Here is a 24,393-nt window from a genome sequence, read left to right as displayed (position 1 = left end):
CGTTGTGGTGTATCCGAAGCCGCGTGGCGCTGGCTTCGTGTCTCGGAGGCGGCTGGACTCTTCCACCGCTACCACCGCCGCCAGCATCGTCGCACCACCACCATCCCCTGCTGACGGTCGACCGAGCGGCCGACTCTGACAGTGGCTCGGCCGACCGATGACAGCCGAGGCGTCAGTCCTCAGTGCGCCAGCGTGCCGTATGGAGCGGTCGCACGCGCGTTAACGTGCGGAGCAGCACGCGTGGACGGCCAGCTGTCAAACTCTCTGCGTGTCGCTCCGACGATTTCGATGAATCCCGTTTAAGTGAATCATTGTTATCTATTCCGGGGTCAAGTGACCCGTGATCGTGCTACTGTATTCCTGATTTCCGGCAGACCGTATCTTTGTCACGCAATCCGCGCGTAATTCCCGCGCACGTAGTTTCGAAAAAATGTGTGACATCACGAAACCGGCATTGAACGGTTTTTACCGAGAAGACGTCCGACGCGCGTATGTGATTTACTCATAAAGAGAACGCGTCGCGAAAGGATACACTCCGTTCTCACTCCCGAAGAGTGACGCACGAGGAGCAGCGCGATGACGGAGCTGGCTAAGGAGGCGTTCACCTCCCGTAACTACCATCTAGCGGTCGAACTGTACGAGCGATGTCTGAAGCAGCAAGGATCGAGCTATGAGGTGCTGCTTGGTTATGGCGACTCCTTGCTCAAGTGCGGTCGTGTCAAGGAGTCCATTGAGATCTACTCCAGGTGTTCAACGGCGATGTCCGTGCCGGCCGATAGACTGAAACACCTGGCAACCGCGCTCCTGGAAGACATGGTCAGTATTGGAACGAATCCCAGACGGAGGATCGAGACATCCTTCGCGTGTCCTTTGTGTGAAGGCACTCTCTATCAGCCAATGACCGCCGGCTGTGGTCACACGTACTGCAGAAACTGCGTGGATCCATCAAAGAACTGTCACGTATGTGGAGTTAAAATCGCTATTGTGAGTGAAACAAATGTGCTAGTGCAAAGACTCGTGGAGAAATGGTGGCCACGAGAAGTGGAGGCCAGTCGGGCGAGGCATGAGGGTGATATTCTCATGAGGAAGGGTCACCTAGGTCAAGCACTGGAGAGATACAACCTGGCAGTTCATCTCGGTAAGAAAATCACCTTATCTCCTTATAACACGTCTTTGTCTCTCGATGAATATTTGTCATATTTAAGTTGTATTTAATGTATCAGTACTCCTTATCAATGACAACATGATGTACGCTTAAAGTTTTTATTTTATTGAATAGGATCGAATAAGAATAAGAAAAAGGTTTTTATTGATTAGTGATTTTTAATTAACTCCTGTTAATTTTCTTCTGTGTTTCAATGATGAAAATATTTTACGAGTCAGCAAACTTGTAATATTTAGTCTTTACAAATAAAGAAATTAGTTTAAAAAAATAAGACACATTTAATAAAACCTTATATCTAGTAGGAATTTTTGGCCACAAAAGTGAATTTAATTTCATAGATACAAAAATCCTTTTCGATGCTTTTATATATCTTTTAAATATCTTTCAGAAAATCTCTCTAATGTTTTATGTTGTTTAAGAAATAAAAAATGCTTAAAAAAATATTACTAATAATAATAGTAACTTAGGAAAAAATAATATAATTTAAAATAAAAATATTTTACGAAAGAAATTATTATTAGGTGTTGGAATTAATTCGTAGCGTTTTTTAATGAAAGAATGTTATTTATTTCACATGAGCATTAAAAAATACATTAATGAAAGTACTTCCCATCACTTGTAAAACGCTACGAATTAATTCCAACACCTAATATATTAAAATAAAATAGAATAAAAATTATAAGATAAGACATTAATGATAATAATGGTAAAAATGTTCCGATATTATTTAATATATATAACAATACCTAAGAAAAATATCCGAAAAATATTGCTTAATAACTATAAATCATTAAAATCTATCATCAAATTGAAATATTTTCTATTTGAATCACGCTTATCAGTTTGATGTATCGTATCAATGTCACAATTTCAATGAAGTCTTTTGATCATGAAACGCTTCTATGATCTATTTAGTTTAAGTTAAAATTAATTAATTCAACTGAGTTGTATCAAATTTACTTATTCAATACAAAGTATTTCCATACAAAGGAATAACATTAGAAACGATTCTTAAAAAATCTGGCTACCATTTTTAAATTTTTCTATTCTCGAGTAAATGGTAAAAATATGTGGTTATATAAAGATTATTACGAAACACCTAATCTGAATAATGTTTCAGGTAGACTAAAAGTATATTGATTCATCATTCACATTTTATAATCTGCCATTTTTATAATCTGCCCCGATTTAATCAAAATCATGAACATTTAGCACTAAAAAAGCATCCTGTTATGAAAGGACTATATTTCTATTTTATCTAGATTAATGTAAGTAGTTGTTTAAAGAATAGGATATATGTATGGATTAATGTGGAAATATCAAATAACAACAGAGCAAAATTGCTACGATCATGGATAAAACTGGCACTCTTTTAAATAGCAATTAATTAACGAAAACTATATAACAAGAGTGAGAACTCTATATATAAATTAACGCAAGAGAAATGTAACTCTATCGAAAATATTCCGGAGATTTACCTTCATATTATATATCATTTAAAAAATAATAGCGCTATAATTATACATGTATGTAATTCTATATCATTTATTATTTTATTTTGTATTTTATACGTAAATTCTCGCCAAATTTTAATTTCAAAAAACTAAGTATTGAAGAACAACAAACATATTAAAATGATAATTTTAATTTAAAAAATAAGAAATACTCGACAAAATTTTAATGTGTATTTATGATATTTATAAAAATTATAATAAAAATGATGTATTGAGAATTGTAATATAGGTACGAGGGCAAGGTGAAAAATAACCGACCTCAACATGAAAACATGAACTATGTACAAAGTTTTTAGTTAAGTACCAAGTGTTATATATCAAATTACTCGTATTAAAAATATCTATAATTTATATTTTGACCACTTTTCTGAACAATTCATAGCTAAAAAGTTAGAGTCAAAAATATGTTAGCGCTTTTTTTCAAATCTGCCACAGCAACTTATAAACCTACCGAACCTATGCTAACCTGTAGAGAAAAATGGTCAAGGCAGAAATTGTAGCCGCCTTTAATGTGAGCAATATGATATATAACACTTGAATATATACCGAAAAGTTTGACTTCGATGGCGGCATCTTCAACAACAAGTCGTACTTTTTTTCTTAAATTTTCGTTTTTTGCTTTTTTTCTTCTTATGGTTTTTTGGCTATAACTTTTTAGCTGTGAATTGTTTAGCAAAGTGGTCAAAGGAGAAATTACAGATATTTTCAATGCGAATAATTTGATATATAACACTTGGTACTTAACTAAAAACTTTTACATAGTTCATGTTTTCATGTTGAGGTCAGTTACTTTTCACCTTGCCCTCGTACAATACAATTCAAATAAGATATATTAAATATATAATTTTATAAAACAAAACTAACATAAATTATAAAGAATCACGAAATTATTGTAAAACTCTGTATTAGATATAATAATATTAATTTAGACAAACAATAATTTCTTCAAAATTTATATGATATAATTTTTAACCTTTTAATCATGCACTAGCAGAATTAAATAAAAGAATGAACAAACAATTGTGTAAGACAAGTTTAAAATAAGAAAAGAAAAACTTTTAATAAAACTACCTATATATATTAAACAATCTATATATATTAAAAAAATATATATATTAAAAAAATTTTTTAAACTATAATCAATTAAAAGTATTCCAATCAATTAAAAGTATTCCATTCTACTAATTAATGCTATTTATAGCAAACTAATTTTTCTTTGAAGATAACGTCAAATCTAATGCAATTTTTTTATCAATTTCTGTTACAGACTATTATTTAAAAAATAACGTTTACTCTTTAGTTCTTTTAGAAATTAATTAAGAAATATTAAAAAACATATTATTGCATTTTAATAATACTGTATTTTACGTTCCTTCTATATCTACATGTTTTTATTCTTTTCTGCTAAAATTTATTCTTTTACTTATATAAGTTTTTTTCTCACTCGCTGCAACTTGTTATCACTCCAAGCTAAAGAGACTTCGATTATTGACCTCGGTATAATAAATTTACAGACATCAGTTTTCTGTCGCTTAAGATTTTAATTACAGATTCTATGACATTTAAAAATTGACTTTTTTGAAAATTGTAATTATTGCAATTTTATATTTTTATTGGAAACATATATATTATGAATATATTATGAAAGTATTTCTATATAAAATATTTAAAAGCAATGAATCAATCAAACAACATATTGGTCGCGTTTATTATTTTATATATTTGCAAATTAATATTAATGGTAAGATTATAAACCTTATTTGTTGACTTATTAATTAAATATATTAAAACGTAAGAAATTATTCTTATGACATAAACTGTAACTATTATTCTATAATATAAGATTAAATGTAAAAACTTAGTTTTAAACAGGTTTAACAGACTTTTTATAATTTTTATATGTATTATACATACAAAAAAATCATCTAAAATTATAGACAGTCATCTCGCTTTTTTTATTAAAATCTTGGTTAAAATATTTAGCAGCATTTGAGAATTTTGAACATATAATATTTCGAGAATATCGCTGATTTCTGGATATAATTTATGTTTGAACACTTTTTTTGTTAAAATTGCATCTGAAAAGTGATGTAGAGATTTATTTCTTGAAAAACAAACAAAAGTCTCTGCGTTAGAAACGAATAGCAGATTGGAATTGCGTTTGATGTTTAGGCCTTAACTGTTCTGTACGTGGAAAAATTTTACTTACAGAAATATTTTTTTAACTCTATCACGAAATATCTTATACATTTTATCTACAATTACAAAAAGCTTATTTAAAATGTATTATCGGTTATATTTGTGAGATATAATTTTTATTCAATTATATAAATTCAATACAAACGTAATAATGAAACATACATTTTATTAGGTGTTGGAATTAATTCGTAGCGTTTTTTAATGAAAGAATGTTATTTATTTCACATGAGCATTAAAAAATACATTAATGAAAGTACTTCCCATCACTTGTAAAACGCTACGAATTAATTCCAACACCTAATATATAAAAAAACATGATAATATATTGTATATATTTTCGACAAATATAGTTTTATAGAGCAAGTAAATGTTAAAAATAAATTATCGCGCGAGTTACATACTGAAGAAGCAAAAAACGAATAGTGAGATAGGTCAACAAATGATATGTTTCTAGATATAAAGTAATTGTTTAGTAATTCTATAATTATATATTTACAAAAATAAACATTCTACATGACGTAATTTTTCATTAAAAGTTAACAATTATCGAATTTCATATTTATTGAGGTTTACCCTTAATTTTTATCATTTATTATATTTAACTGTTTCCAAAATAAGAGGGTAAGTATATTAATTCTATTTTAAATATAACTATTCTTCACGGAAATTCTATTTATTAACTATTCTAAATAATTAAAAGTAAAAGAATCAGAAGTAAAATCGACAATCATATCAAGAAAAAAGAAAATGAGATATAAATGTTTACATCAATCTTGCATATCCATCTTATTTTTAAATTAATAAATAGATTAATTGAATTAGATTGTCATATATATACTATTGCTATACCTTGTAATTTTGTCTTGTTTTTCTTTTTAATAATCGTTACTTATATATAATAATTTATATATAATTTATATAACTGTCGTTGTGATAAGATAAAAAGAATCAAATTGAATACTGAAATCCATATTCTTTTGTGCATACTCGAGTGCACCGAATGTGTAAAGTGCGTGGAAAGGGAGGCCTCCGCGTTCGACTGCGACGATCACGACGACAACGCCGTTAAGTTCACGGCCAGTCCGAAGCGGTTCTTACATAACGTTTCTTGGAGATATCGGTTTGAATCGACGATGTCCCATCCGGAGACACGCTACGTCTACTCTATGAGATATATCGTATAAATATTTACGCGTTCTGCATCCATTCCTCACACCTTTCAATGTTTAATTTGCAAAACCATATTTTGAAATACAAAATTTTTCTTTTGTCTTCGCACTACATACACTATTTTTTTGTGGGTTGCGGACAACATAACGTATTAATTGTATGCGTAAACGTATAATTAATTATATTCACTTTTACCATTTTTGATTAAAAATTCTGAATATTATTTACATCGCATAACAAAATGTTCCTAATACCTTCCCTGGTTTTTTTTAAATTTATTGTTTCCAAACTATAAAAGAAAATCTATCTTAAAACAATTTTTTTTAAATAGATACCTAAACATATATATATTTATATAATTAAGAGGATGTGATAATAAAAAATTTGTGATAATTAAAAATTATAATACTGAAATTTGACAAAACATTATTAACTCTCATTAACCTCGATTTAATATATTTAAAATAACTTTTACCGCGCGTTATGGCTGAATGATCGATCGCGTCATCTCAACCTTCTTTGTGTCGATTTTTGAAGCGCATTATAGTTATCTATCTCTCTCTTCGAGGCTATCAAGCAACAGAATTACCGAGAACAATAACGCGTATACACGATAACAAGTGCGCTTTATGACTAATCGACCTCGCCAAGATCGTCCTTGTTATCTTTGTCATCACGCGTACCTTGAAATAAAATCTCTTGTGAAAAAAATATTTAAGGGATTATGCATTGTAACACGTATTAGGTCTTCGTTATCTAAGTTTATTTACAGTGATCGATAGTAAGATTTTAACTAACATAAATTCAAGAATCACTTAAAAAGATTTCTGTCATCAACAATTCATAACGGGAATGAAATATTTGATGAACATATGATAAAAAAAATTATATAACAGTGTAAGAATTTTGGTAGAAAACGAAAATATAAAACATAAACTACTGTATCGATGTATTTGATATTTTGAATTGAAAAGAGTGAAACTATGAAGAGAAAAAGATGTACAATGATTATAAACCAATGTAAACAAACTCAATAAACGCAATGATAATCGTACTATAGCAGCATAAGATTTCCTCGATAAATGCGATTAGCGAGTGACGTAGGTGTTTACAAGCATGTGACGCGTAAATATTGCATATAGCATTGGATCGGAATCTTCGTGAATATATTACACTATACAATAAATCGTCAAGTTACAACGCAAAGATTACGTAAAGCGACATTATCGCTCACATGTTTAACAGGAGCGGTTCTACGTGGAAAGTTTAAAGATCGAGAAAGAAGATCTCCTTAAGGGAGAGGGGAATAGTAGGAATAAAACGGGTTATATGTATATGAGTACGGTAGCCACGCCGCCCTACTTGGTCGCACCTGCATCATTCACCTGGTCTACAGGTTGATTACGGTAGTTTTAATAACGATCTTCAGTGACGCCGTACACTGTACTTTAGAACGAAACTCGTTGGCACGAAAGAAAATGTATCTTATTTCGTCATTAAATTACATAATAGGTGAAGAAATAATTGCAGTTAAATCCTTTGCATGAAATTCTTTGTCTTAAGAATCTTCGAAAATGTTTAGAAATAAAATATTTAAAAAATATGGTTATTTATTAGAAATCACTAAGAATTTAATTTGAAATGTTTAAATTAGAACTTTTAAATCGTTTTATTAATTTAGAAATAAAAAATTAAGCAATATTAAATATAAGTATACATATAATAGTATTTACATATTAAATACACATGAGATACTTGAAAATAAAAATCATAAAGTATGAATAAAAAAAAATTTTAAGTTCGAATAAAAAAATAATTCTATTTTTCTTCTCCGAAACATTCCGGTATTGCAGACATCGATAATCTAGTTGAAAACATCTTCGTCAACAGACGAGAATGCCAGAGATACTCAATTTAGTCTGACTAATTTGTTATTTTAATCGGTGTAAGTTTTCTCTATATCCAGTATATACAGTTTACAATGTATTATTTTTTAAATTGCAAAGTTACATAGAATAAAATGATATTGTATTACGTAATTTATCAAATAACAATGAAAGTATAAGTCACAATTTGAAACACAAAGAAATTGAAAAATATTATTTCTAATTTATAAAATATAACAAATCGTGTAGATTACGTGCTACATTAATCAGATTTTAATTTAAAAGTCCCTTAATATTTAAAGCACATAAACGCTATCCTTTTCTTTTTACCTTCTTTCTAACATAACACTGGAGTTAAAAATCTATACTATGCAATATAAAAATTAACTTTGATAAATAGTTTTTCTCTTTTATTCTATTATATATCAACCATTTTCACATTGTCTTCATCTTTTTTTCTTTCTTTGGAACTCATAATCGGTTGGGAATCACTGTTTAAAGAATGCCACCTACAAGCGCATTTCGCCGATACTCGTCTCTCTACATATTCGCGAATTCCGGAGTTTCGTTTCTCTAAAGGAAGCTATAATTAAATTCGACGCGCCGCTGCGCTTATATAGTACAAATTTAGCGTGTGTCGCGTCGCGTCGCATCGCGCCGGTGCAACGTGCTCGACAAAATAAAAGCGATGACAGGCTACGAGAAGGAGTGCGCTTTTACGCTCCTTAACTATGCACGCGAGCTCCATATATCGGACTCGCTTATATAATGATCGTCAACGCTGCTTTTCTCACCGCCGATAAGCGTCGCAAAATTACACCGTAGTGGATTTAATGGCTACAGCTAAGTGATTCACGTCCGATGTCATTGTTCTAGACATGCAAATTAAACCATTTAATTGTTAAATTGGCTTTTGTTAATTGTTAAATGTTTTCTATTTCGGAATGTTCCCTGAAAATCTTACAATTTCTTTTATAATTGAAATAATTTAAATTTATATTCACATAAACTTAATTGTGATTAGAAATATATAAGAAATTTTTAATTATTATATTCGAATCAGATTTTCATTTAATTTTTACAAAAATTTTTTTTACTATTATATATGATTATACAAAAAAATTCTTATATATACATTTTATTTATTTCTTATTATTTAAAAGCGAAAAAAGGAGATTAATGATCAAATTTTATATAATGATAAAATGATATAGAATACTTTTTTAAAATTATCTTTTGTTATTGATGTAGTATATTTATTGTTTAAACTATGTATGTATTGCGTTTATCAATACGGTATGTATCAACATCAAAAGTCTGTCAATACAAAGTGCTTATACAAGATAAAACATGATTGAATTGCGTGTGGTGAGAGGCACTATTTTAAATTAAATGCATTTTTAACCGCGTTTGTTTTTTATAAATATATATTAGAATTGAATATATTTCCCAAAATAAACTGATACTGAATGCATTATACAATGCAATAATTGCTACAAATATTCAATAAGTTTTTTTATTGTTTTGTATGCATCTTTTTAATATTGTTTTTTGTTATATTATTTTATAAATAATTAAAAAGTTTAATACATATGGCTTTTTACATTACGTTTAAGACATTTTAATAAATGTATTTAATTACTTATTGAGAGAATGCACTTGAATTTCTATTAAAGAAAAAAAATTTGTTTCAAAAAATAGTAATTGTATATAATAAACAAAGAATATTTATATGCCCTATTTAATTTTAATAAAAAATTATTCCGTTAATATTTTAAATTAAATTGTTGTTTTTAGTCATACTTAACTTTATATTGATTAAAAGCTATTTCAAATCCGTATAAATTGGGACCATAGCAGTTTCGATGACCCAATTTAATTTCTTCTAGTAGATCACAAATAGTCTCTTCATGTATCATTTTCTACTTCGATCAATGCTGCAATAGTCGAGTAAAGCCTTGCTTGACATAGCCGTGCTGAGCACTGTTGAACTTACGCTATAAATAACGTGAACAATAGCGCAATGTTACAAAACGCGTTAAAAGCTTCCGACGCATTAAAGCAAATTTAACTTAGCGTTTAAATCAAATAAAATAAAAAAAAATAGACAAATGTTTAGTTGTAAAGGAACATACTTATTTTTTACATTCGTGAAGCATAAATTACAAAAAAGTTCCTTTTAATTATCTTAAAATATATCCTATATTATAATAAAACATCCATAATTACACGCGTCTGCCTAACATTTTTTTTTTTAATGGAAGAGTAACTTCAAACGCGCATTAAAGAATTTATTTCTTTTCATGGAAGATTTGAAGAAAGATCTCGAAAGGAAATATTTTCTTAGGTACAAGTCAAATAAAATTCAACCAGAAAAATTATCTCAGTTAGAATGATATGTTTTCTCCAAGGAAAATTAGAAGAGTGACACGTACCTCGGAAAACACGCTAAGCTGCGGGCGTGCATCTCAAGAAACCTCGTGAATCCCTATTTGACCCCGGCACGTGCATGGATCTCTGCCAAATCCGAGATGTCATCGTCTATTCGAGTCATACTCGGTCCCGCAGGAGAAGCTGTCACACGCGAGGACGCGACTCCGGCAGGTCCTATCGTATCAAGAACGCGCTCTCGTAGTGCTTCAACAATTTGCAAAAAGAGCAATGGGAGCGATTTTCGGGTCAGGGCCGCGCCGATCTCTGGTCTGGCGAGAAAAGACCTCGAGGGGAGACTTATTTTTGAGGGAGTTCGTGCTTTCTCACTGCTTTATTTGATTTATTTTGCAATTCTTTGCGGCGAATTATAGCGGAGCATATTATAAATATTTTTATCTTTTCTTGTCTTTATATTTTTTCTTGTCTTTTTTAAAATCTAGAACAAAATTCTTTATCTTTTAAAGAGAAAGTAGTTTTAACACATTGAATTGATTGAATTAAAACAAATTATGCCTTGGGATAATAGTAAAATATGAACCGATGTGCAGACATTATTACGTTTGGACAGATTTATCGAGTAATGAGTTTCAATGATAATTCACGTAGAAGATATCTTTACGATCTATTGTATTAATTGTAAGTTACTTATGATTGTCTCTCTTTTGATAATTTATATTTAGGTTGAAAGAATATAATATGTGCATATATTTCGTCTTGTCATTTTCAGCTCAATTCTTAAATAAATTATTATCTTACTTTAATATATTAAAACTAATCTTTCGTTAACCTAAAACTTAATAAATTGTGACTATTGTTCAGCTCGTAACATTAAAAGTGACAATGTGCGTGTAATATGACAGCAAATAAGACAAGCTATGTCGGAGAACACATGCTATCTTATTACATGAATCACGCGATAGTTTATTTAGATTAGCTTTAATCTAATTATCACATAATAAATTATTTCTAAAATTACTTTTAAATTACTTTAAATTAAAAAAAACGCTTGCAATGTTTATATTTTATTTAATCTGATTTATGATACAATATTATATTTAATTTCTTTAGTTAATTATATTTAGCAAATGACAATATTTATATAAATTAAAGTAATAAATTGTTTCATTTTTCGATTTTTGTAATAACTTCTTTTGTAGTGTGCTACGTGATTATATAAGGCTTTAAAGCCGGCCTATCATACATATTCTGAGAAACTAATCTTATCAAAGAATAATACCATGAAAATTTGCACAATGTTTTAACTTAAATATATTTTGTACATGGCCATATGATTATTCTGATATTTTGAGAATTAAATTTTATATGTTACAAAAATTGAGGTAGAACTAGCTTTATTCAACATATCTCCAATATTAAAACGTATCTGAAATATTTACAAGATATTCATTTGAAAATGAATAATTGTATAGATTTTACATATAAATTATAATTACAGATCTAATTATGTGAAGTTACAGATATATATATGCAATTAATATAGTTTATGATTTTAAGGACATGCGCGTTATGTGGAGGATTAAACATATTAATGTTCTTAATTAAAGTCAAATATATTATGTACGTCATATCTATATGTATAAAGAATGGTTACGCAAACGTCACTTCTTTGCAGACACAAGCCAAGACATTAAGATTTAAAACGCTAAAATGAAATTTAAAAAATACAAAATCATTTTTGAATTTAAGGTTTTTTATTTATTATTGCGAGATGGCTAATTAAGAAAAAGAAACGAGTAGTTTACGTCTGTAAAATACTGTTGATAAAAGTGGGTCGTGTCCTCATTCCCTCTCCAATGTTCCATCCATCAATCGAAACTTGAATCATTTCATATTAAATATTACTATATTGCAATATATATTTGAATAAAATTATCAATTATTGGTCTCATAAATTTTAAGCACTATTAATTATCACAATTGTTGAAAAAATTAAAAACATGGAAAAAAAGATAATAAATAGAAAAAAAAATTTTTTACATGGAATTTTACTGAAATGAAGAAGACGCGATAATAAGTACAATTGATAATTCTATAGATTTTTCTATATAATAGATTGAGTAAAAATTAATAAATTTTTTTTATAAATTCTGAGATAATATCAAACTTATTACACGAAAACAAATTGTAGAAACTTTATTGTTTAAATCATTTAATTACTCCTTATTTTTTTCTTAATTTTACTGCTTATTATTTACACATTATTTACTCATTATTTTTTATTAGAAATTACTACTTTACTACTAGAAATTATAAGATATTTCTAAAATATTCCTAAATGATATTCCATTAAATATTATTTCGCTAATAACATCCGTGAAAATTAAATAATAAACTGAACATTGTATCGTAAAAATTATAGCTTTATTAGCAACTGCCATAACTAATATATTCATAGACTTATGTCAAAAGCCAGCATATCCGCTACTGCACTGAAAAAAAAAATGTTTAATTTTGAGGTATTAAAATGTTTTATTCTTATCTCCATTTTTTAAACACTCAAAGATGTTTTAGCTTTAAACTTTTTTAATAGACAAAACGCACAGTATTTTAAATCCAAACACGTAGTGTTTTGTCCATCAGAAAAGTTTAAAACTAAAACATCTTTAAGTATTTAAAAACATGGGGACAAGAATAAAACACATTACTTTTTACAGTGTAGTATTTACTTACTGCATTGATCATCTTCTTGATAGATACGATTTGTTTGATTTTACAGAAATATTACTTACTCATTTTTATGTATGTTGTGTTAAATAAATCTTTAAGAAAGTTAGGTACTCTTAATCAAGTATCTACAATTAAATCTAAAAAACGTATTTATCTATAACTTCCATTTAATTATATTTTGAAATGATTATAATTCGTCAATTTTTTATCGGCAAATCCCTGAAATATCATTTATTGCCTCAGTCTCATCATATAGTAAACGCAATGTTATTAATTAATTTTTTCAAACTCTCGTTTTTCAATCTCCTCATATTTGCGACGCAATCTATCTCACGACATTTAGCCTTTAAATATCTAGTGAGACACTTTTACATGCAATTATTGATCTTTTTTCGAGAACTCGCACGTCAGAATTGCGAGTTCTCCCACGACTTTTGCCCGCGACTCGCAAGTATTACGCGATCAATATACGTATATACATAATAACAGCGTCATGCCCGAGCGAGTCCGGCTCTTGCAAATCCGCGAGTGCGTTTCGGTTGTGCAATTACCGCGAAGCGAAATTAATCCGTCGCAGGCGCAGTCGATTTATGTCAAGGCGACGACAGAACAGCAATCCATACGCCAGTTTCTCGAATTCGAGGGTGGCACGGACGACGCGAAAGTGCCAGAAACAGTGCGTACAAGATGCTATTTTCAGATTTTTATCCTATAATGTTAATCCTAAAAATACATTAGAGACCAAAAGAGCAACAGTATGCTCTCAAGTGTTGACAAATATACCTGTTCTTATACTATATATATATTAATACTTCAGTGTAACACAATCTTAAATTTTATTTTTTACACTTTTATATGAGTAAGTACATAAAATAATAGTTCTTCTGATAAAATTTTAAATAGTAACTTTATAATTATATTTGTGATAATAATCCTTCATCCGCACGTTTGCTTTATAATTGTTATAATTGTTATAATTGTTTAAGTTTAACATTTAAAACGTAAGCCAAGAAAGCTTAAAGTATATTATCATTATATTTTAGCAATCGATAAATTCACCCCATTGTGTATTATTTTAAAATAACTTATAAATTTGCCTATAAATTTGCAACTTCCAGGAATAAAATTTATTTTTTTTTATACAAATAAAAAATTTATTTAAATTTACTTATATATAAATACTTTTAATTTAGAATTTTTTAGAAATCTAAGAATAAAAGAATCTTGCTCTTTCTCACATAGTAATAAATCATTTATATACATATTATTAGAGAATCTTTCCTCTCATGCTAAATATTCTCCCATGCAATGTGTCATAGAGTAAATTCATCTCAGACATATGTAAATATCATAGTTCCGGTCCTTCTGGACGAAGCGATAATCAACGGCAACGCAGAGGGTCTCACGAGGTTGCTTCTATCAATGCAGGGTGCTTAAATTGATTTAGCTGCTTGAACTCTTACGTATTTTCTAATTGAGTCCGATTACGACTCGCTTCGCGAGAGGCGCAGTACTGAATTGCACAATATATTGGCTGAAAGCATCTTTGCGCTATGTTGCTATGCTTGACATGCACGAATTACAGTTAAATCGTACTCGTGATTTGTTGTTCCAATTACATTTACCTTACAAACATTTAATGCAAATAAATAAATGTGCATATATGTAAATTTTAACAATGAATATCATCGCAATTCCCGCAGTTTTCATTTATAAATATTTTGTAACATACTAAAAATTATATATTATTTAATATTATCATTTGTATTAATCTTAGATATTTTTAGTCGATAGTGCTGTCTTTATGTGTGTGTGTGATAGAAGGTTACTTTAGAAATTCATTACTATGCATGACGAAATTATATATAGTCCACAATTGTATATTATACATACAAACAATTTAAGATACCTATAATCTCGATTGATTATTCATCATCAGCAACAAAAATATACATATCGTGCATAATGCAGTATAAATGAAATTACAAATTTTATTTAAAATTATTAATATCATTATTAATATGCAAATATACATTAAAAATCTTACTTTAATATATTTGTAATTTTTAAAAGAAATAATATATTTTTTAAGCATCCAATCCCTTAAAATATATATACATATATATAATAAAACATTTAAAAAAATAATTTAATATACATTATACGTACATATATATACACACATACACATATATATGTAATATATTTAAAATTATTTCATTTTTTGACACTATTTATGTGTATGATTTTCCATCTTGAGAATACTCTTCTTAATTATTTAAAAATAATAAGTAATCTTTTAACAAATTACATTATTATCGTTGGAACTCAAAATTGACTCGACCAGAGATATAAGCGTCGTGATTACAACACGATCCAAGAACAATACAAAATAGAATACAAACGATCCCAACGACTAAATTTGACTTTCGCATTGGGGGGATTTGTCGGCTTGACTGAGTCATCGCGGGGCAATCCGAATTAGTCAGATCACGCCTGGCACAATGAAAATTTGATCGATTCGACGTTAAATAGGAAATAAACAAATAGCCGCAAATCGATCCGAATTTAAATCCGAGTTTCGCAGCGAGTGTTGCGCCCACTCGAAGTTGTGATGACCTAGATGAATTACGTAAGACAATCGCGAGATTTGTTCTTACTCATTCATCGGGTTCTAACGTGCGCGCACATTAATTCGTGATTCATCGTTTAATTCAGCGGAAGCTTTCCCTAATCGAGAGAGTAATATACGTTTTGAAAAGAGTCGTCACCTTTTTTCCGCGTAAATTGTCTCGACTTGCATTATTAAATTAATTAAAGAGTTTGATAGGACAAGAATATCATAAAATATAGAACATATTTTTAAAGATCAATATACACAGTACTATTATTTAGTTGAAAGAAATTTAATTATAATTTAAATTATATTAAACTATTTACGTCTATTAAAACGATATAGATAAAATAATAAAGAAATAGCACAATTAGAAATGTATTATTCACAAAAATTATTCTTTATATAAAAATTATCCTTTCAAGAATGATAATAACTGTAATAATGAATAATTGTAATAATGACAGGATACTATATCATCTTATAATTTAATTTACGTAATGTTAGCGATTATTCACAATATAATGATCATTATGATTTAGTTACTTAATAAATGCTATCATTTACTACGCGCTTTATTAATTATTATAAATGACTTTAAATTTCGTGTAATATCAATTTTACTATCCATTATGATTATCAATAATTTAAATAAAAAATGATGATATTAACGACATTATATAATTATTAAATAAATGAATTATATGTTATACGTACATTTATATCCACATTAACGTCAATTATTTATAATATTATATTTTAATAATATATTAATAAAATTAGACAATAAATTATTTTCCATGTAGGAAACCATTGTAATATAATTGTGTACTTTTGTAAAAAATTCTTATTATAAAAATGAAGAAGATATCATAAATAATTATAAATATCTAAATATTTAAAAGCAATATTTCTTTGTGTATTTTAATATAACATATTATTTGCTTTTAATTTAATTCTTATATTAGCACTTTAAAAATATTTTAATGTTGATAAATTTAAATTTTTAATGTAGAATGCTCGTGATTGTTTTACCATACATAATATGGCACATTGTGAAGAAAAGGTCGAGCATGTACTCTGGGCGTTTTCCGATGTTCAACGATAAAGGCTATTCGGAAAACGCAAATGGAAATTGAGTCACAGTGACACGCAACTTATTTTTTTCTCCACCGACTCGTATTTTTTCTGTATACGTATTTAGCATTCTCCTTTATTTGATATGTCGTAATAGATTGCCGCAGAGAGAACTGGAATCCGCCATTCCAAACCTCTTTTCGCCTTTCAATCGGAAACAACAGATTACAACACACCTTCCTACTTTTATTCGAATCGACCTATCTTTTACATTTCAGATATTACATAATAGTGAAGAATGTTATGGCTAAAGAGTTAAGTAATAATTATCTAACTTTAGCCAATTATAAACCAGAGTTGAGGTTAAATAGGATATAAAAGATATATTAATCAGAAATTTATAATAAAGTGCATATAAAATAATACGCTTATTTCAAGCAATAATACAATATAATGTAAACTCGCAAGAATCAATAAGAAATTGAGAATGTTCCCTTGTAAGCGCATTCTGTGTATATTGCCTACCCACGTAAACATTTAACAAATAATTAACAAATAATACTTATCAGACACTGATAAAAATGAATACCTGATTCACATATATTTTTATTCTTGAATGCTGTTTATTTTCATTTAAGTATAAAATATTCTTTTCAATTATAAATGTTCACTGGCATCAATAATGAATAGATTTACGCAAAATATATTTTATTCTTAAAATTGTATTCTTGTTTCTAAAATCATTATATGGTTCTAACAAACTCAATCGCATTATTTACAAACTATTTATTTTTGGATTAAGAATTACAAATTTGAAAATTCGCCGGCAATAGTGTGTATACGAGCCCCTCTGTAATATTAAGATATTGAAAGTGTATGAGTGTAATGAATGACGATTGACGGTGGTTTTGTGAGTGAACTGTTCCATTCATGGAACATATCTCTAATGGTGGTTCAATCTTTAAAGATGGATGAAATATTCAGCTCGTCCTAATGTTTCTGTTATATTGCAAATGGAGATGTGCAAACAGCCGGCCGACTTTGTCATTGCGACGAAGAGGCGCCTATACACGTGGGCGAATTTTCCGTGGCGGATTCGCGAATCTGCTATCCGCAGTTAAATAGGTGAGATGAGCAATCCGTCGCGGTGGATCCATCTTATATGCAGCCAGCGTTCTCTACCATTGTGACGAGGTTGACCGTCTGTTTGCATCCTTATTTGTAATATGGCTAACGGAAATTGATAGAACGGTCTCAGCATTTCACTTGCCTTTTAGCTCCATTAGTAGACCGTATAATCTAAGTTTGATTCAGTTTTTCCTTGGAAGCTTGTACTCTGTGGATATTAGGAGTCATGCTCTATAAATGTGGCACTTCATTTACAAAGCTATCGTCACTTACTGCAGCATTGATTTCTATCATCAATATAAAAATATATTTAATATCGAACGAGTGCAACTTTATTCTTTTATTGAAATAAAATTTGTTTTGAATTAAGAATAAAATTTATTTCATTTTACGAATAATTTATTGTTAATCAGAAATTGTTTATTCTTGGCGCTATTCTAAGCATAAAATATTTTTGGATTAAAGCATTTATGCATTTCTTTAAGAATTCATTTTCTTTGTGTGGATTTAAAACATAATCATATCACGAGAAGTATTTCAAGAAGCTCGCTTGTATTTGTCAAGAAATTTCAAATTAAGCACGTTCAAACAGTAATCGACAGCAAGTGCTCTAATGTCATATCGCGAACTGACAAATCACGATAATAAAATCTGTTTAATGCAACGAATACTTTGCGAACGACAATTGCTCTCATGCACGTGATTTCTCCACGTGAGCTCGTTGTATAACTTCTGCGTTAAGGAAAAAGTCACTACATGCGTCGTAACTCTGTTCCATACGTACGAAATTATTCTCTTATCAATGTTACACTTACACAACACCCTACTCATCCCTTTCGTCAATAAAGCTCTATTCTCTAGTCCAAAATATTAACAATTATCCAAAATTTTAAACACTTTTTGTAAAGCAAAAAACAAATATATTTTTGAAATATAATGTATGACTTGATAAATGTCTACAAAATCTGTCTACAAAATCTTGTCAAAAAAATCTTATGCTAAAATACAGAGCTATCAACAAGATACATATTTATAAGACAATGTTTGACATGTTCAGTATTATGAGAATTACGTGTAGAATTAAAGCAAATAAAGATCTTAATACAAGTTCTTACAGCAGGCGTAATGCCTGGAGCTAGAAAACTTTTATATTTTGACAGTCTCGTCAGTTCAAAATTCCATTAAAAGTATACAAAATGCTTACATGTACTACATTATTTATACTTAGACATATTTAGAAGATAAAGAGAAAAAAGCAAATTCCAAAGGTTGATCTAAAGTTGATTATTTTATCTTGTCCACCGCATGATGCCGGAAGCTCGACGAGGATATCGACGTCGGAGGAAACCGCGGACCAAGTTGGCGGGAAACGCCCAGAGAGTCTAGGATGGCCGGTCGATACGCGCGACCGTCAGTTACGTAAAAAGAAATAATAAGAGCAACATGCATACGCCGCGACGCCGCGGCATGCTAGCCGGTCGAACAGGCGTATTTGCTGAGATAAGATAGAGGCCGCGGTCACGTGCCCGGCGTACTGTCAAACTCCTCTGTTATGTAAACTTTGCGCTCTCCTGGCGATCCGCCATGAATCGACGTTGTGTCGCGTCGCGACGCAGCGCGTCGGGGTCGGTCGACCCGTGCTATCGGGGATTCCGATTTATTTTCGGCAGAATATACTCCGGAGTGTCACGACGGATACATCGCTGTTTCATCCTTTCCGTTGCATTCGAGAAAAGGAAGTAGTATCTTGTAGTTCGACTTGCAGACATTTTCTTGTCATCTACTTTTTACGTCATGTGGAAGAGTTACTATTTCGCTGCTTTTTTCGTTACTTTTTATGATAACAATTTGATAGTGACGTTGCAATTTTTATGATGCTATGTTGATAACTGACTAAACGCTAAGATTATGCTAAAGTTAGGAAAGTCACTTTGAAAAACTTGCATGTGTTTACTTACTGAAAAAGGTAATTTGTAACGAGTAATGTTACTCATTACAAGTAACTAAAAGTAATGAGTTACAAATGCTGAGTTAATTTTTTCAGCAACGAGTGCCTTTTTCAACTCATTACTTGTAAGACTCAAATGACTTTCCAACCTTGATGTTATCGTTATTGTTATAAAAAATTACATTCGACCATTTATTTTTTATTTACTTCAATTTTTCAATTTTAATTCAAAAAGCTATCAATATCTATACATTTTTTTGTTAATTTACTTCCAAAATGGCTCAATAAATATCATGAAATAAATGACAATAATTTTTAGCATTTCTACGGTAATATAATATAATTATATTTATAAATAATTTAAATATTATTTATATATTATTGTATTATATACTTATACATTATATAATAGATATGAATATAATTATATCAAAAAATCTTGTAAAGAGAAAGATAAAGAAGAATGGAGAGAAAGAGAGAGAAAGAGAAAAAGAGAGAATATCTTTTCTATGAAGCATTCATCGATACAAAATAAAATACATTATATGCGCGAAAGCGACATATATCGCGAAGGCGGCGAACCCACGTATGATAAAGTCAATCTGCTATATACTATAACATATGTACGTGACTACACAGTACTGATATGGACATTATATGCTGCCGCCCACATATTCTCAAACTGTCTCGTTCTCGATAGTTTGAATTAGAATATGCATAAATATTCACGCATTTGTAAAAAATAACTAGAGTTACACTGAGTGTGTAAATATAGAAGTATCATGCTAATGATAAAAGATGAATTCTAAAACAACCATACATAAATATATAATGCTACACTTGATCTTAAAAAAATTAATATTTTATTTTATAATATTCTTTTTTATTTAAAAAATATTAGTTTTAAAATTATCTAAAAATAATTAATATCTAATAAAGAATTACAATAATACGTAAACGATAGAATTGTTCACAATATTAACGAAAATAAGGGCTAAACAAAATGTGACCATCAAAGTATCAAATACAAATATTGAAAGTGAAATATCGATTGTAAATATGACTATCGAAGTATCAAATACAAATATTGAAAGCGAAATATCGATTGTTTAAATAACTAGCTCGATATTTCAATACTGTAATAAAATCATTAGTACTATGATCAGGACGCGCGTCGTAACGGTGGAGATCGACCGACCGATTGCGTAACGATAGATTTATATAAATGGTTACGTTGACACCGCGCGCGCGGAGCCCCGACTGTAGCTGCCTAGGCCATCGTTATATTATCTAACGAGGAGCGCATCACATAGATACGTATGATACAATTTTCTTCTCTCGAGTTCTTGAGACAAACTTAGGGAAATATCCAAAAGAAATCGTCTTATAGAATGAAACTAATCTTCAATTTGACAGCATATAATTATAGATATTATATAACATATCTGATGTAATTTGTGCCATTTATATTCATTATGTTTTGTTCTTATAATTCTACAGACAGGATTCAATTTAACAAAAAGTGTTTTATAAAATTTTTAAGAAAAATAAATTTTATCAGTAACGATCAGCGATAATATTAGTTGTACAAGATTTCTAATGTTTGTACTCGATTTATATAAGTAACAGAAAATTGATAGAAATTCGATTATGAGACTTCACAAAATAAGAGGAAAATATATATATATATATATATATATATATATATATATATACGTACATAGATTATATAATACGTAATACAATTATATAATATATACAAGTATTATATCATTAAGTTGAAAAATGCGAAATATTGCATCAGGCAAATGCTAATTATTTTACGTCACAGAAAAATATTAATTTGCTCTATATTTATATTATAAATTTAGGATGAGAAAGAAGACGATCTTTCTCACATTTTTTTTCTGCGCACAACTTGGACGTTACAAAATTTAATCAACAGAGAGAATCTATAAGCATATGCAATTATATTCATATAAAAGAAAATAAGTAAATGAATAAATTAGAAGTTTCTTCAGAAAATTGAATAACTCTTTTCATACAAATGTGTTTAACGATTAAATTATCTTTAGGTCATAAAACTGATTGATAATTAAAATTGATCTATTTTTATATCAAGAAGCTATTAATATCGTATCGCGCAAATGCTCACTCAAATCCATCGAAATTTTAATCATTTTGGAGACTTCTCAATACGGAACTTTCGCGCGCGCGTGCGTATGCAGGGTCGGCGTTTCTGTCAATTACGTAATAAAAAGCGTTATATAAGGATTTGCGCTACGCATAATCACAGACTGCGCTCCTGGCTTTTGCTCATCCTGACGAAATTGATCGGTAGATCTTGAATATTGATGTCAGCTAGAAGGTATAACTTTTTGGTAAACACCGATAAATTTGAAACTGTTAATCAAGATTTCTTGGGAATTGTTAATTAGAAGTAACACTAGTATGAAGTTTACATATAGTCACTTCAGTTGTAAAAATTATTATGAGATCTTTCAGTTATAAAACAAAAAGAAATAAATGAGCTAGAAGTAATTTTCCTAATTATGCACTTTATTCAGATATAATGATTCATTAAGTGTGACAAGTGTGATTAAAAAATAGAACAGACTACTAGTATATATTATTCTTTAAGAATCAGTACATATCTTTAGTATACTAATTAAAAATAAAATAATTATACAGTAAGTGCAAAAAGTATTCGTACAGAGAAAATATATTTTTAAAAAATTTTATCTTTAAAAAGTGAATATTATCCAGCGAAAAATGAGTCATCGAATTGATGTCGAATCAATATAAATTCGATGATTTCAATATCAATTTGACATCGATTCAACGTTTATTAACGATTATTTTTGTTGGATAATTAACAATTTATTCATAAAGAATAAAATAGATGTATGTTTCTTAAAATTATAATATATATACCAAAATCATGTGTAATAAAAATTAATTATTAATTATACAAAATATATTATCTGAAAAATAAGCAAAAATTAAAAATTGTATTGTTTGAATGCTGAAAAAGTATTATAATTAAAGACGAGAAATTTAGCTTCTAAAATCAAGAATACATGTGAAGCTCGTTTGTTTATGTTAGAACAGAATGCATTCATTGTATAAAATTACTAATTAATATTTATTTTCTACAAATAAGACTTTTTTTATAACAAATTTCCTTGTACGAATACTTTTTACTCTGTATATTTGCAGATAATAATTACATATGTGCACAAACGCTATCTTTCTCTCTTTCTTCTTTCTCTTACTAAAATGATTTAAAAAAACAAAAAAGTTTTTAAAAATAAATTATATAAAGTTTTAAAATCAATTTACAAAAAAAAAATATTATTTCTTCCAAACGCAACAGAATAATTTTATAGTTTTACGTAATCTAAGCGCGATAAGAGAGCGACTTAAATATTATCAGCACTGTTTAGAAGTTTATTTGATAAATTTTATGAAGAGTTCTAATATCGTCAAATAAATTTGCTTTGAATTTTAACTATATAATTGCATTATAAATTCACTTATTAAACATCGAATATGTCACCTATGCTTTGATTTCTATCAACATAATAATATGTAGGTGCATTGATATACTCATCTGCATTATTATATTGCATTTCCTCAAAATGTTATCGAAAATGTTACTTAAATGTTCACGATTTTCTTGCGTATCACAGTTGTTAAATATAAGTACTCTCCAATTTGCAACGTTCATAATTTCAAAATCTTATCTAAAGAAATACAATGTGTCACTATATAGATATTTATATATTTACATTTGTTAAATTTCAAATGCTTTTCGAGACTTTAAAATTGACAAAATATTTAAACTCAAACATGATATTATTTCTTATTAAGGATTATAAGTCTTATATTTTCAGTTACATACTTTGTTTAATAATTGAATAATTCTTTTTTTCTTAATTAAAATATTGTTTTGTACTAAATCAACTAATCATTATAATGTATAAAAATGATTTATTTTTTAACACAAGGATGTATGTGTGTGTGATCGTTTCCAGTAATTTTTTGAACGCCGAATACAATCTTATTTATCACACTGCTCTGTTACATCATAATTTTAAGAAATTTACAATTAAAATTTCAGAAAGAGTCTGTTTTATTATGACACATAATTATATTAGGTGTTGGAATTAATTCGTAGCGTTTTTTAATGAAAGAATGTTATTTATTTCACATGAGCATTAAAAAATACATTAATGAAAGTACTTCCCATCACTTGTAAAACGCTACGAATTAATTCCAACACCTAATATATGTAATATGTGTATGAAAATTATTATTGCAATTAAGTATTAAAATTAAAATTAAGTATGCTATTGGAACTCTTTTAGTCTTTTAGTTCTTTAAAAAAATTTGTTTCGTCAATTATGATTAACAAAATATTTATGATTAATGTAAGATATTGCGTCAAAATCAAATCTTAATTGTATAGACTATTAAAGATCTATCAAATATTTTTGAATTATTCAAATTTAAATATAAATTTAATGTATAAACAATATGAAAAAAATCTATGAATTAAAAATTCAAAT

At 28.7% G+C, this 24,393-nt stretch overlaps 1 protein-coding gene across 1 annotated transcript in view; it reads left to right on the top strand.

The window, feature by feature from the left end:
• The first annotated feature begins 91 nt into the window (after positions 1-91).
• LOC105144049 (LON peptidase N-terminal domain and RING finger protein 3) overlaps positions 92-24,393 on the top strand; it is a 43,796-nt gene continuing 19,494 nt past the window's right edge. Inside the window, exon 1 of the mRNA XM_011052708.2 lies at positions 92-1,138. Coding sequence (XP_011051010.1) covers positions 577-1,138 — 562 coding nt within the window. The 5' untranslated portion in view covers positions 92-576. The remainder of the gene's footprint in view (positions 1,139-24,393) is intronic.

The sequence above is a fragment of the Acromyrmex echinatior genome, chromosome 3 (assembly GCF_024713525.1).
Source record: "Acromyrmex echinatior isolate Ae372 chromosome 3, ASM2471352v2, whole genome shotgun sequence".
Taxonomy (NCBI): Eukaryota; Metazoa; Arthropoda; class Insecta; order Hymenoptera; family Formicidae; genus Acromyrmex; species Acromyrmex echinatior.
This window is presented reverse-complemented; position numbering and strand designations above follow the sequence as displayed.